The 14,403-nt window shown below is 39.7% G+C and overlaps 1 protein-coding gene across 2 annotated transcripts in view; it reads right to left on the minus strand.

Annotated features, from left to right (window-relative positions):
- The window catches only part of ZCCHC7 (zinc finger CCHC-type containing 7), a 172,748-nt gene extending 160,772 nt beyond the window's left edge, over window positions 1–11,976 (minus strand). Inside the window, exons 1-2 of one of the 2 annotated variants that reach the window (XM_080940365.1) lie at window positions 11,927–11,976; window positions 6,414–7,038 (exon numbers count right to left, since the gene is read on the minus strand). In XM_080940365.1, the coding sequence (XP_080796491.1) occupies window positions 6,414–7,014 (601 nt within the window). In that variant the 5' untranslated portion in view covers window positions 7,015–7,038; window positions 11,927–11,976. Of the gene's footprint in view, window positions 1–6,413; window positions 7,039–11,789; window positions 11,887–11,926 lie in introns of those variants that run through there. The other variant, XM_080940366.1, reaches the window with a different exon arrangement.
- Between the last annotated feature and the right edge of the window lie 2,427 nt (window positions 11,977–14,403).

Consider the following 14,403-nt stretch of genomic DNA (forward strand, 5'->3'; position numbering starts at 1 on the left):
CTAGGCATGTTCATGTGTAATGTGCATATATATGTGTGCACATGCAAGAAGGCTCGAGTTCAACCTTGGGTGTTGTCCTGTTTTTTAAGACAGGAGCTCTTTTTGGGATCTGATGTTTGTCAATTATGCTAAGCCAACAAGTCCCAGGGATCTGCCTGTTTCTGCCTCCTCAGTGTTGAAATGTTAAGGACCTACAATCATACCAGAATTTTTACTCAGGTGCCGGAGATCAAAATTATGTCCTCATGCTTTAGGGCAAGCTTTACAAACTGAGCTTTTTATTTTTTTAATTATTTTAGATTTATTTTATGTGTATGAGTATTTTGCCTTCATGTATGTATGGGCACCATCTGCATGCCTTGTGCCCATGGAAGTCAGGTGAAGGCTTTGAATTCCCTGGAACTTGAGCTACAGACATAAACAGACACATAGATTCTGGTAACAGAACTTGGGCAAGAGCAACAGTTCTCTTAACTCCCAAGCCACCTCTACAGTACCTGGAACTTTAAAGAAATAATAATAAGTGTATTATATTCATCTAGGATGATTGTGTGTGGTGCTGCAACATCTCTTGTACTTCAAGAAATGCATTTTAACATCAGTGAGTTTTCCATATTTTCAAGCAATTTAAGGCTTCTAAAGGCAGAGACCACATGACAGCTCTTGAATCCCAATACCTTACTAAGTAAGTGGCTTGCAAAGTAGCTGTTTGTTTGTTTTTTTGTTTAAGGTTTAAGAATTAAGACGATCTGATAAGGTAGTAGTTTAGAAAATGTCATCAAATCAAATAAAATGTATTTAAAGAAAATGTCATACTTGAGACAATCAAAAAACAACTTGGGTGTTTTGTTTAAGTGACAGCAGGTTACTCAGTTAAGTGACTGAGAAACCATGACCATGACTTCATTCAGTAACTAAACTGACAACTGAAGGGTGAACAGTACCAGGCAGGCAAGGCAGAGACTGATCCAAGAAGAAAAACTGTATGTAGAGACCCAAAGTGAAATTTGACACACCAAAACTGTCAGTTTCTTATTGTCCTAAGTTACAGTGTCATAAATATGTCTCAATTTCAAAAATCCATAATTCCATAGTAACCAAGCCACAATTTCATTTTAACTTCAAATAACTATGAAAAGAAAATAATATTAGTAGCAAAGACAGGAATGCACTTACACTCTTTTTATATCTGCGACATGGGCCAAACTGGATATGCTAAGCATTAACATAGAACTTCTAGACCACCACAGTCACAAACTAGAAATTAATATGGCTTCAACTTTAAAATGCCATAATTTTCATTCTTCGAGGGATATTTTCTTTCTAAATCCTGAGACTACTTAACTTTTGCTAAATCTGTAGCTTTCAAGACTATGACATAAGAAAGAGGCATAAACAGTGAGGACAGAGCTAAAGCACGCTTCTCCAGTTATAACTGAACTATTATTTATCTGCTCTTCATTTTAATAGTGTAACAAGTTTATCATTCATTGACCATTTTAAGTATTCTTTACTAACATTCAGAAAACACTAGATATCATTATTAGCATGGTTCAGCATAAGAGATGCAAAAATATTCACAGTCTTATAAAGAAGAAACATCTTTACATGTACATAGCAATAGAAATCTAGTTCCATTACATACTATTAAAACTTGGTAGAATAGTGTAATGGTGTGTTCTCACTATTTAACAAAGGAAAAGAGAGAGCACAAAGATACAACTGGGTTTTGTTTGTTTTTATTTTAACATAAAGGACAAAGCACTGTCGTGTTTTGCTTCTTATCTTAACCTATATCCATGAGGGCAAGAGCAGAAACAAGGGGGAGACTTAAACAATAGGTTATCTGAACAGGCTTTACCTTATTTTATTGATTTTATAATTATATAAAACTAAATTATGGACATAATTAGAAGACAACATTAAATTTTAAAGAGATAGTCTTTCCCAGTATAGTTCTTACCACTCATCAAGAAAACACGTGTTTGCAACAGACAGAGCCCACTACAGAAACTACAACAAGCAAAACACAGAGTTGAGCCCAGGCCCAATGGATACATCAATACAACTCCTGCACCTAAGGCTCCAGGACCGCTGAAAGAGGAGGTAGAAAGACTGTAACCACCAGAGGATTAGGGAATTTACTGTGAGACTGTCTCCTAGGAATGTCAGAAGCTATACTCAAGAAGTCTCATCAAGACACCCTAAACATGAGCCGTACAAGGAAAACAGAAACAAGGAAGACATGCTTAAGTGGAGGAGTGGGAGCGGAAGAGTAAGCATGAAGCCTCAACCTTAACAAGGAACCACAGGTAACTTAAGAGTGGGAGACAACAGTCTTCTCTAGAGAAGGGCATACCAGCTGATTGTCCAGTGGTCACCCTGAAACCACACGCAGAAGTAACATATGGGCCAAGCAGGTTGTATTTATATATCTACGGATACAAACATACATACACAACAGCAACACACATATATAGCAAACATTAAGAGAAAAACGGCATACATGTAAAAGAAAGTGGTTGGGAAGCATGGGAAGGTTTGAAGGGAGAAATAATGTAATTATACTATAATCTAAAAATGTGTATTTTAAAAGGCAATTGAAAATAAGCATATCGAAAGCAAAATGAAACAGAGGAACCTACGTATCAAAGGTAACTAAAAGGAAAACAAGTCATAGGAAGTAGGAAATACAATAAGATATATTAAACAAAAAAACATAGATACAGGAGATTCCAGATGGAAAGCAATACAATTAGTGTGCCTACATTATAAAAACTTTAAAAGAGCAGAGGGGATAAAGGACAACTTATAAATGAAAGGACACTAAAAACAGCAAGAAACTGAAGAATACAAACCAGAAATTTTTCATATTAACTCTAAGGAGAAAAAACTGGGAGTTAGCCCATGATTTTCACTGGGTATTTGATAAACCAGTTATTGGCAAATTGTTTGGGGGTGATAATGTCCCCCTTTTTTTACCCAAGAAAAATAATTCCTAAAGTACTTATTGTCTTTATTAGTCAGCTTTCTATGCAAACCAGTGAAAACATGCTTGTTTCTTTTGGTACATCTTCTCTCCCAACAGCAGACATGCTTTTCTAACACAGAAGTCCTATATCTATCCATGGTCTGGTCTCCCAAGTGTGCTATACATGGTCAATTACAATCTGAAAAAATATTAAATGGAAAATTCCAGGAATAGCCAATGCAGTCAATTGCCAACCGTATGCCATTCGGAGTAGCCTGGCACCATCTTCCACTACCCTCTATTGGCTCATCCCTCTGCCCAGCTTATCCATGTTGATACATCACTGCCTCCGAGTCAGCCAACGGCACTCTCAGCTCTCAGATCAGCCATATGATATCACAAAAGTTACATTAAGTATCCCTAATTTTATTTAACAGCAGCCCCAAAACTCAAGAATGGTATTACTGCCAATTGGAATAAACCAAAAAGAAAATTTTGTAAAGTCCTTCCTTTGAACAAAAAACTGTAGAGGTTCTTAATGATAGAAAATGTGTATATTGAGATTGCTAAAAATCCACAGCAACTATGAATCCTCTATCTGTTAAAATATATCTAGAGGGAAAATGAAGAATGCATTTATATAGTCTTCCATACTTACATACTAGTTCAAATTCACTAATTCATTTATAAAACACAAAATTTCAGTAACATTATCAGAATTTTCAAAGACTCAACTCCAATGGCAGAGACTTCTACAAGATTACTCAGCTTCTTACTGTGTTCATCTCTACAATGAATTGCTCTCTAGTTTAAAATAAGCACATGTCTGTGTTTATTTTAAGCATCTCTCTTCCTCAGGGTTCTCAGGCTGTATGTTAGTCTATTAGCACCACCTTTCCTTTTCATGCCAACACTTACAAAATTTTAGTGAATGAAGACTGAGTGTGGCAGCTCAGCAGGAAATTGTACAACTCTGAAGACTGTGTTAGACTCCCAGGACCCACATGGTAGAAGGAGAGAACTAATTCTTTCTTGTAAGTTGTCCTCTGGTCTCAAGTGTGCCACAGCATTTACATGCCCAAACTTATGCACACTCGTGTATGCATGTGCTTATATATACAAATTAAAAACTAAAAATGTAATTTTTAATAATAAAAAATTGACCAAATAAATTAAACCTTCTTTTCTCGTATACCTTTTCTAAGCACAACCTGCCTTCAATCCTGTCTTATAGAAACCTTCTCTCCAACTGAGGGACCAGGGAGAGGCAGCCCTGCCCCCACACCCTGCTCCAACGCCAGTGCCACATCAAGTCCACTATGGACATACCATCAAGCTACTTCCTATTTGTCCACAACATTAGCAACTTCTCTTTCTCAGGGTCACCCTTTCCCATTTCAAGTTCTTTCATAAAGTCAACGCCTAGATTATATTTTCAGAAAGTATCTAAATACTGCATTATCTTTTACCATCTCTGCTGATACTTAAACCAGCAGAGACCTGTTACAAAGTAAAAGCAATCTTCAGTATGTGAACAATAAAGGCACCAAATGTAGATACTCAGCAAAAAAAAATATACACAGGAACATGAATAGAAACTAGTTCAAGAGAAGATCTTTAGACTACCAAATATTTACCAAAACAATGGCACCCTTTAAAATGAGTTTACTACATTCATATCATTCTAATTGTGACTGAACATTACTTCTAAGCAGTCTTTATTCTTTTACTGTTGATGAATTCTAAGCTCAGAGCTTGAGACTCCTGAGGAGTTAGGCAACAACAGGTTGGGTACTGAGTCATGAACTGTATAAAGACCATCTCCCACATATGTGTATTAACAAAGTTTTTAGGAGAGCATTAGCAACTCCTTGTTAACACACTTTTTCAGCTACCAGACTCTAACACAGAACTGTAGTCACAGTGAGACCCATCAAACTGTTCTATACCAAGATCTCCTACCGTGTCCACAGCACCTGTCCTTTCCACTCACCTTCTTCCCTCTTCCCAAGAACATCATACAAGCCTATGTTATTCCCTCATCTACTTCAATCCATCAGAATGTATAACTTTCTTCTCTACCTCTACAAATATTAGAAGATTTGGCAGTTAACTTTAAGGACTAATAACATATATAGCTAATCTCATCTTACAAAACTTCCCTGACCTAACAAACCAGTTTAGTCTCTGTACATTTTCCCTTCCAACCTAAAAACATCATTTCTCCCTTATTCAGGCAGAACTTAATTTGATTTGGCTGTATAACTACATTATTATTATTTTTTTTTTTTACTGTTGTCAAATCCTGAGGCTCAACAAACTATAGCCTGTGCTTGCCCCATTTTCTTAGAAAGATCCTGTTGGAACAGCCGCCCCCAAATCTTCCTATACTTCTTTCTAAGACAGGATCTCCTGGTCCTCCTGCTTCCACCACCCAAACACTGGGAGTACAGATTTATATGGTGTCAGAGCAGACCCAGGCCTCCACACATGCTAGACATGTATTCTACCAAATGAGCTACATCCTCACTCCCCATTTCTTAAGTATTATGGAAAGCAACTTTCCAACAAAAGGTTGAATAGTTTAAAAAAAAAAAAAAAAAAAAAACTTCATAGCCTGGAGTCCTAAAATACTGCCCACCTGATTCCTCAAAAAAAAAAAAAAAAAAAAAAAAAAAAAAAAAAAAAAGTTGCCACTGCTTGGAGATCCAAGCATGGTCTCTAATGTCATCAGTTCTTCAGAAAACAGAAGGGAGGCAGTAAGGTTTTGAAACATCAGCAAAGTACCATGAGTCACAAAACATCTGAAGATCTGAAGACTCCTAGTGTGCAGAGCAGGTTAAAAGAAGACCAATTAGGAAGCTTGTAAGAGACTCGGCATAAAGGAAGGGAATGAAGGGAACGTTAAAGACTGTCCACTGATACCAGATGACTGTATGTATCAGAGGGAGCAAAACCTAACACCAAAAGTTCTGGACTCAAGAATGTGGTGCATCAAGTTTGAATTTTCTCCAACAGTAATTGTGAGCCTGCCCTCTCTCCTGTGTCACAGAGTCTGCAGTTCCTGAAAGATCAATCCTGTGTCCTGTTTTCTGTGCCCTAGACATTCCATATGCTTCCAAGAATTGGTTAAATAAGAGCACAAAGCCAAGCAGACAGTACTCACCTGTGTTCACAAAAAGAAAAGAACTAAGATTTCCATCTAGAATGACTTGAGCCAAACACAAACAAATGCTATAAATTTGCTCATAGGAGCAATTTCCTTGATACTTTAATATATTCTTTATCACATGCAGAAAAAGCACCACTAGGGTAGTGAGTCTCATGAGAATAAGACCAAAGCATGAAACTAAATGGATCAGACACTCGTCTTTACTGAGGAAAAGCAGTCCTCCTTTAATAAAGATGTTAGTACTTTCAAAATAGTGATTATGAGACTAACCTTCAGCATCACTGTTCTTACATCCCACCAGGTTGAGAAGGATGTCATTGTCTTTATCATCTTTTTCACATCCCAGGAGCATCCAGCTTTCCACATTTTCATTCTCTGAGATGGTGCTTTCTTCCTCCTCATTTGAACTGAGCTCTATGACCATGACCTCTCGGATCACACCTGGCCTCTCTTCGGATTCCGGCTTCTCATTATTCCTCTTGCATTTCTTAGCCACTTTTTTAGAATGAAGAGTAGCAGGACTCTGGGTCTTTTCTTCTGCTTGGACTTTAATATTTCTTCTTTTACATCTATAAATACTATCTTCATCTGATAGTGTGATGACCTCTGATGTATCTGATAGCTGGATGACCTCACTATCTGAAAGGACAATTAAGTTCTTCTGGCTTGGTTGACTACTCAGAGTTTCAGCATTCTCACAGCTCTTTTCCTCATACCCTTCCTCCTTGTTAGCATTATGAATATTCTGGGCATAATGGACTTGGCTGTAGAGCTGAAATTCCACCTCACTATCAACACTCAGTTCACTAGATGAGTCATCACGATAAAGATCATCTTCAAGTGCTTCTACAGTCTCATAGCCACAATACATTATGGAAAGTCAGTTGCCTTAATGCTGTAAAAGAGAAAGTCATAAAGTCATATGGTTTTAAAAGTTAAAATCTTGTTTAATAAGTGCCTATCACCCCAGAGCTGACTTTGAAGGCCACCACTTTTCCCAACATGCTAAAATATTTTTTCCTTAAGAACAGCACTTTCCCATGCATTTGTAAGTCCTGTTATTGCCCAGTAAAACAGTGGTTCTCGACCTTCTACTGCTGAGACCCTTTAATAGGGTTCCTCATGCTGAGATGACCTCCAACCATAAAACTATTGTTGCTACTTCAAAATTGTAATTTTGCTATTGTTGTGAATTGTAATATAAATACCTAATATTCAGGCTATCTGATATGTGAGTTGTTCGACCCCCGAAGGGACTGTGACACAAGGGTTGACAACTGCAGCACTAGAATTACACTCAAACTCAGACTGAACTGTATCAGTGCAATATCCTAGAAAACAGTGTGAGATCCACCGCTAGGCAGTGAACACTTGTTCTCTAGAACATTAAGACTCCTAAAAGTACCTCTCCCTATTCCATTCATCTTCTACTCCTTTTCTTCTTTTAAAACAGGGAGTTGTTATGTAGAGACCAGGCTAACCTTGAACTTAAAGTGACCCTCTGTATGCCAAGTTGCCTAGCTCTATTATCTTTTTTAAAGAAAAAAAGAGAGAGGTTTATTATACTAAAAGAGAACAGGCACAGCAGTAACAGAAGAACTACCAGCCTCCATCCATCTTCCTCTCTCTCTCCTTTCATTCTCTACCACTTCTTTCCAGGTACACTGTCTTATACAAGAGAAAACCCTCTTCACACTTACTGTGAATGCATTTATTCTCAATTTAAAACAGACAAGGGCCCAGGAGTAATGTGAGCCTCTATGTGAAATGACCGTGGGTTGGTTCCCAATGCTGCAAGTACTATCTATTACTATGTCTACTAGTCATAATAACCTATCCTGTGGCCTTCAGATCTTGGCCAAAAGAATTCATATAACACTTGATAATATATTTATTCCCATGTTCCAAATAGCTAAATAAAAAAAAAAAATCACAGCTTTGGGATTAAATGTCCAAAATAAGTTTCTGCTGTGCATATATACTTTCAACTCAGGTTTCACAGTATTTCCAACAGAAAGAATTAAGTGCTCTACTTCAGAGGTTTCCATGGTACTTTATAACACATCACATTTCTAATTATTTATTCAATGTAAATGTCCCAGAAGTATAGATCACAATTCCAAAAAGACAAGGCCCTTGTGCACTCTGTTAAATAGATCACAATAGCCAAGCAAACCAGCTAGTATTTGGAGAAGTTTATAAATGTTTGAAACACAACTTCCATCATTAAGCCTTTGTTCTTTAGCACCCCAAAAAGCCCAACAAATGTGGGGAATACAGACACTGTGACAGGATAATTTCCCAGTTGTCAAAGACTAACCTAAAGTTGACACAGTGGATGTTTCAATTATCTACCAATGGAATTCGGATCAAAATAATAGCTCTGGGGACAGTAAGGCACACCTGTTTAAAAACTAGGAGCACCCTAGATGAGAGTTACAGTGCCAACTTCCTATTCCTTCCACTTTTAGCTTTACAAATACAATGAAGAAAGAGTGGTTGTTTCCTAGGTTTGAGTTTCTGCCAGAACAGCAAGGTGTTGTCTGCTTGTTAAGAGAACCAGTAGAATCCAAGAACCTAAGAGCCGAAGTTGTACAGCACTCAAGCTAGAGTTTGGCTGTTGTTTTCCAGAAATAGATGACTTCTGGTGTAATTCCAGATGGAAGCAAGAAGACAGGGAGTTCAAGAATATCCTCAGCTACAAAGTAAATTCTGAGCTAGAAGACACTATTTCAAAAAGAAGCAAAACAGAACAAAGCCAGATGAATCTTTCTTTACGGATATAGTCCACTAGTACACTTGCTCCCCTCCTGGTCCTCTTTCAGGTCGCCAAGCTGTTATTGTCATCCGAGTTGAATGTGGCTGTCTGAATAATACTACTCAGGACATTTATAGGTTTATATTGAAATGTTAGCCTCAGAGGAATTCAAATGAAAAATGAATTCTTCCCTTTTTTATTTAATAGGTAAATTAATTCTAAAGAAGTAAAGGAATTATGCTTCCTTCAAAATCCTCAGTGGATCCATCCTGAGGATCCAGTGTGGACTTAAGATAAAACCTAATTCCAGGGCAGCACAGGAAAAAAAAAATGAAAGAGCTAAATTACAGAGTTACAAATTTGTACTACTCTTGGAGCCATCCCAAAGGAAAGGGATTAAGGATAGAGCCATAGGCACACCTGCGAATGTATGCCAAAAATAAACTACAGAGTCATAATAAAAACTGACTTCCTTGGGTCTAAGGATTTATCTCTTCCCATGAAATGTAGAAAAATGAATTTAACAATTTAACCCCTATGGCAGTTAAGAGGATTTTGTTCCTTCTGCACTTGAAAATTGTGTTCTGACATAACACACACCCTTGTATTGATGTTGCTCTGGAATGCCAAGGTTACGGTTTGCCTCAAGCAAGCTATTTTGGTCTGTTACAACTCTAATTACAATCAAATTCACTTACTTTTTAAAAAGTATCCGCAGAGATAAGTGTGAATATATACTCGTATGTATTTGTATGCGCACACACACACTCTTTGACTCAAAAGTCTTTCTCAGCTTTTGTTCATTCAACTTCCCAGCATACTTAACCAGGTAACCACATGCTTCTGACAAACATTTAAATCTAAAAGGTACCTGTAGGATTTTTTCACAAAGTCCCCTTTATATGCATATGAAGATATAATGAACCCTCCCCAAAGCTGGATACTTGGTTAAGAACACAGCTAGCATGACTTACATGTCCCTGATCTAAGCCAGTCATTACAACAAATACTGCTCTATGTGCACTGGCTAAACACCTAAATTTATCTGATGAATATCCATTAACATCCCATAGGAAAAAAAAACCTGAAACAGACATTTTAATCAAAAGGAGAAATAGACATTTAAACTTACAAATTTACTATTTAATAACCTAACTAGTACTAAAAACACTTTATCAAAGTTCTGGGGGGGGAGGCACAGGGACACACAATAATCCTAGCATTTGGACAGAAGTTCCTGTCTCTTAACCCTAAGCATCCATCCCCCAAAAGTAAATAAACAAGATGTTATCAAAATACACACGGATTGATCATATTTTAAAATCTAAAATATCAGAAGTGGGAATGAAGCTTTTCTAAAGAAATGACATAAAGCCACTTACTGTGTTTTAAAAAAAAGGAGCAGTCAGTCACCAAATTACTTTAATCTAAGGAAGGCTAATTAGGTTTCCAGAATTTACCAAGACTTTAAGGCCAATATTTCCCCTTAAAAGATTACCTACTGGTCATTCTTGACATTTTGCTCTTAATTTTCTTCTAAAGTATTTCTAGCTTAGAGCTTCCTTCTGGGTGCTATAGGTCATCTGAGGTAGATTTAAATCCAGAATTTGGTCTTACTAGTTTAGCGGTACTGGGGACTGTATCCAGGGTCCTGGGCATTCGAAGCCAGTGGAGCTAGCCCCCAGCTTGATGGCTGAATTTTTAAACCCACAGTTGTTAATGGATACACTGATTAATAGTTTATTCTCAATTTAGGTCTATAACTTAAAAAGAATAGCAGTGTGCTACTGATTTTGTGAAGACTGAAACAAAACCAATTACAAATGTTAAAAATCTCTGCCCCACTTTTCAAATGTTACTGCCACTTCCGATCAAGTGAGGTAAAGAATCCAAATGGGTGACATCAAAGAGAGACAATGGGCTGGTCTCCGTGGAAGAGAGCGGAACGCTTGCTTAGGATTACTTCCAACTATCCTCGAGACTCTACTGGGAACAGTGCTCTCCCTATTTTTCCCATGCCCTGCTAACCTTGTAGCTATCACAATTTCCACTTCCAATTCTTCCCTCAGATCATTCCCCATCCTCTGACTAAATGACATTAACTGTCCCTAAAGCAGAACACTGTCTTAAAATACACACGGTTTAAATGTTCAAAATGAAGTCGAAAGCTTTTGAAGGGAGCCTGGTCGTTAAACTGAGGGTGATTTTTTACACTTAAGAAAAACAGGCTGTCACTAAACTGAGTGATTTTATACTTAAGGAGAAAAAACGGGCTCAGAGAAAAATTATCCACTGGGCTAAAAGGCCCTTAAAAGTTTCTTTCATTCAACCCTGAAGTCTGAAATCACAGTAAACTCAGCCTAAAAGTTTTCTGAGCGTCTGCGGCTCCTCAGTAATGGCTGCAACAGGGGCCTGCCAACTCCCAGCCTGGATTTTCCCACAGTAAAGGCTGCTTCTGGCCTAAAGTTGACTGAAGCTGTCTTCCGCCAGGGTGTGTGTTGGAGGGTGGTAAAGGATTATCTCAGGATCTGCGTCTCCTGGTTTCCTATAAGGAATGGGGCACAGTTCCCAGATTCTTTGTGTCTACTTGTGCAGCGGCTCCTTGACAGCACAAGCTTAAAGTGGGCCCGGACTGGACGCATCCTTGAGGACCAGGTTACCCTGAGAGAAGGGAGGCCTCCATGTTTACGGACTGGCCCACTTCCCCAGGACAGGCGAGCCGTAGGAGCGGGGGGTAAAGCACACAGAAAAGCCCGTCAAGGCCATCGCCGCCCAGCCTTCCCCAAGCCCTGGCCTCGGGTAGAGCGGGTCAGGGACCCGCCAGACCCCAGCCCGGCCGCTGAGCCGCGTGGGGCCGCGCCGAGCGGAGGCCATGAGCTGCGCCGCACCGCGCCGCGCCCCGCAGGACCGGGACGTGAAGGCCGGAGAGGGGCACGCACTAGCTCCACAGCTCGGCTGGCGAGGCGGAGAAGGGCAGGGGTCCCCCGGCCGCGGACGGCTCGGGGTCCGTCCCACACATACTCACTGCCGCGGCTGCGACCAGGAAGCACCAACCAGGAACCGAAACACGTAGAGGGACGGGGAGGGGCGAGGACAAATGAGGTAAGGAAGCCGCGGCCGCGCGGACTCCAGGGAGGAGAAGGTACTTCCGGGGAAAACACAGCCCTTGAGAGCTGTCTTTCCGCCCAACCCGCGAGTCCTCCGAGCGCATGCGTAACGCCTATTAACCCTTTGTTTTCCCCGCCTTATCGACTTTGCGTTTGGTTTTGTTCTTTTTTTCTTCGTCCTTCTGAAAAATACTTCGGCTGAAAAAAATGTGACGCATATTTTATCTGATTGAGTTACACAAACTGGATGATACCTGAAGGGCAGAAGTAAGTGTGAGTTCACTTTCTCGGGCTCAGGAAAGAAAACTACAATTCCCATGATACCTTGGTCTGGTGGGCAGGGCTGTCTCTTTTCTAGCTCTGGGTGACGCCCTCGTAGTAACACGTGGCGCAGAGCAAATCGGCCACTTCTGATGGAGTTCTGAGTTAGTAGGGGTTTTAGTGTTAGTAGGTGACTTCGGAGAGGGACCTTGATAATGTCAGCGTGGGAAAAGGCATTTTTGAGAGTGTCTGGTTTTGGTTTTGGTTTTTCCGCTAGTGTGATAAGTGACCTCACGGCTTTTCCACCCTTAGGTTATAAAGTGCACTCATGGGTGCTTCCATCTTTTTAACCGTTTGTGAACTGTGAAGAGCTGCACCCCTGCAACGTGAAGTCAGTCCTGTTCTTTCTGTTACTACGAGACGGTGTTCACCGCCTCCAGCACTGGTTCCTCTGGTCACGCCTTTAAAAACCAAATCTTCAGTTTTAAGGTTGGACTTGTAACCCAGTTGGTAAAGCCTGCTTACCGCATAGAAGGTCCTGGGTTCATTCCTCAATTCCATCACACAAGACGTGTCCTAGCACCGAGGAGGTGGGGGCAGGAAAACAAAGAATACAAATTCATCCGTAGCAACAGTAAGTTCATCAATGCAGTTTTACAAATACCCAATTAGGGACTGACAACATCCCTGATAGATGAGTTTGATTTTAAGTCTTTTTGCCAACATTTATTGAACATATTAGGAGCCAAGCTGTCAGCCTTCTACATTATTAGAAAAATAAGCCAGAATTTACTTAAACTAAAAAGGGGGGGGCAGGGAAATGTCAAGCTATGCTAGAAAGTCTGGATAAAGTAGAACTCTAAGGTCTTGTTACAGTATTAGAAGTTTGAAAATAATTACAAAAATTGATTAGCATTATGGTTAGGTACTAAGAGAGAAAGGGACAAGACACCGAAAAAAGACAAAATTGGAAAAAAACTATTTGGGAGATGAAGAAAGTGATATAGAAGTGGGTCACATATGTCTGGACTGTCTGGGGGAATATGATAAAGGAATACGGTGTTTGTGTGTGTGTGTGTTTTATAAAAACTCTCCTTCGTGTATTTTTTAGTTTACAGCCATTCCACTTGAACTCATGTACTGGGATTACAAATTAGTGCAACCTAGCCTAATCTAAAAGAACCTGATTTTTAGTATTATTTGTGTTTGATTGTTTGAGACATAATCTCTCTACTATGTAGTCCTGTCTGTTCTGGAACTCTATATGTAGACCAGGCAGGCCTTGAACTCAGAGATCCCCCTGCCTCTGCCTTAACTGAACCACTGGGACTAAAGGCGTGTGCTCAGTGATTATTTTTGTTATTAATGCCAACCTCTATTTACACAAAAGGGGAACAGACTCAGATTAAATGCCAGAGGCAGTGAATATGGCTTAACCTTGAGTATCAGCTCACTGGAACTGAGAAGCGCTGAAGAATCCACTGGGTGTTCTGTGAGCGTGTTTTCAGTGAGGATTAAAGAGGGACTGGAGGGAGTTAGGTCAGGACCTAAATGTGAGCTGTACCTACCATCCAGGTAAACCGGGCACCCAGGTGTCGTTAAAAGGAAATATATAGAGAGATGTGAGCCAGAATAAATAAACTGCCCCTTTACATTGTTTCTCTAGAGAATGAAAAGCTAATTAGCATAACCCTTCCTTAATGGTTGTGCCTCTGTCTTCTCACTATTACTGAGGGAAAGCTCAGTGGGTAAGGTCACTTCCTGAGTTTGATCTTTGGAACTGAGCCGACTGACTCCCATAGATTATCCTCTGACCTCTACATGCATGGTGTGACACATGCATGTGTATACACATATTTATAAAGTAAATCCATATCAGTTCAAAGAACGGAGTGTCGTTGAATTCTGAGCAGTTAGTCGATAACACACTATGCTCTCCCACATTGTCTTTATAGCAACCCCCTCTGCCTGTGAAGTACCTCTTAGCCTCTTCTGTTAGTCTCAAGTCTTCAGAGAAACCTTGTTCATATACACAGGATAGGCTTTCTTTTCCCAGAGGATTTCCTACCTGTTGTACAAACTTCCCTAGGGATATATCATTCATTACATTCTTCTCGCAGTTTCTATCCCAGTT

This window comes from Micromys minutus (assembly GCF_963924665.1).
Source record: "Micromys minutus genome assembly, chromosome: 28".
Classification (NCBI taxonomy): domain Eukaryota; kingdom Metazoa; phylum Chordata; class Mammalia; order Rodentia; family Muridae; genus Micromys; species Micromys minutus.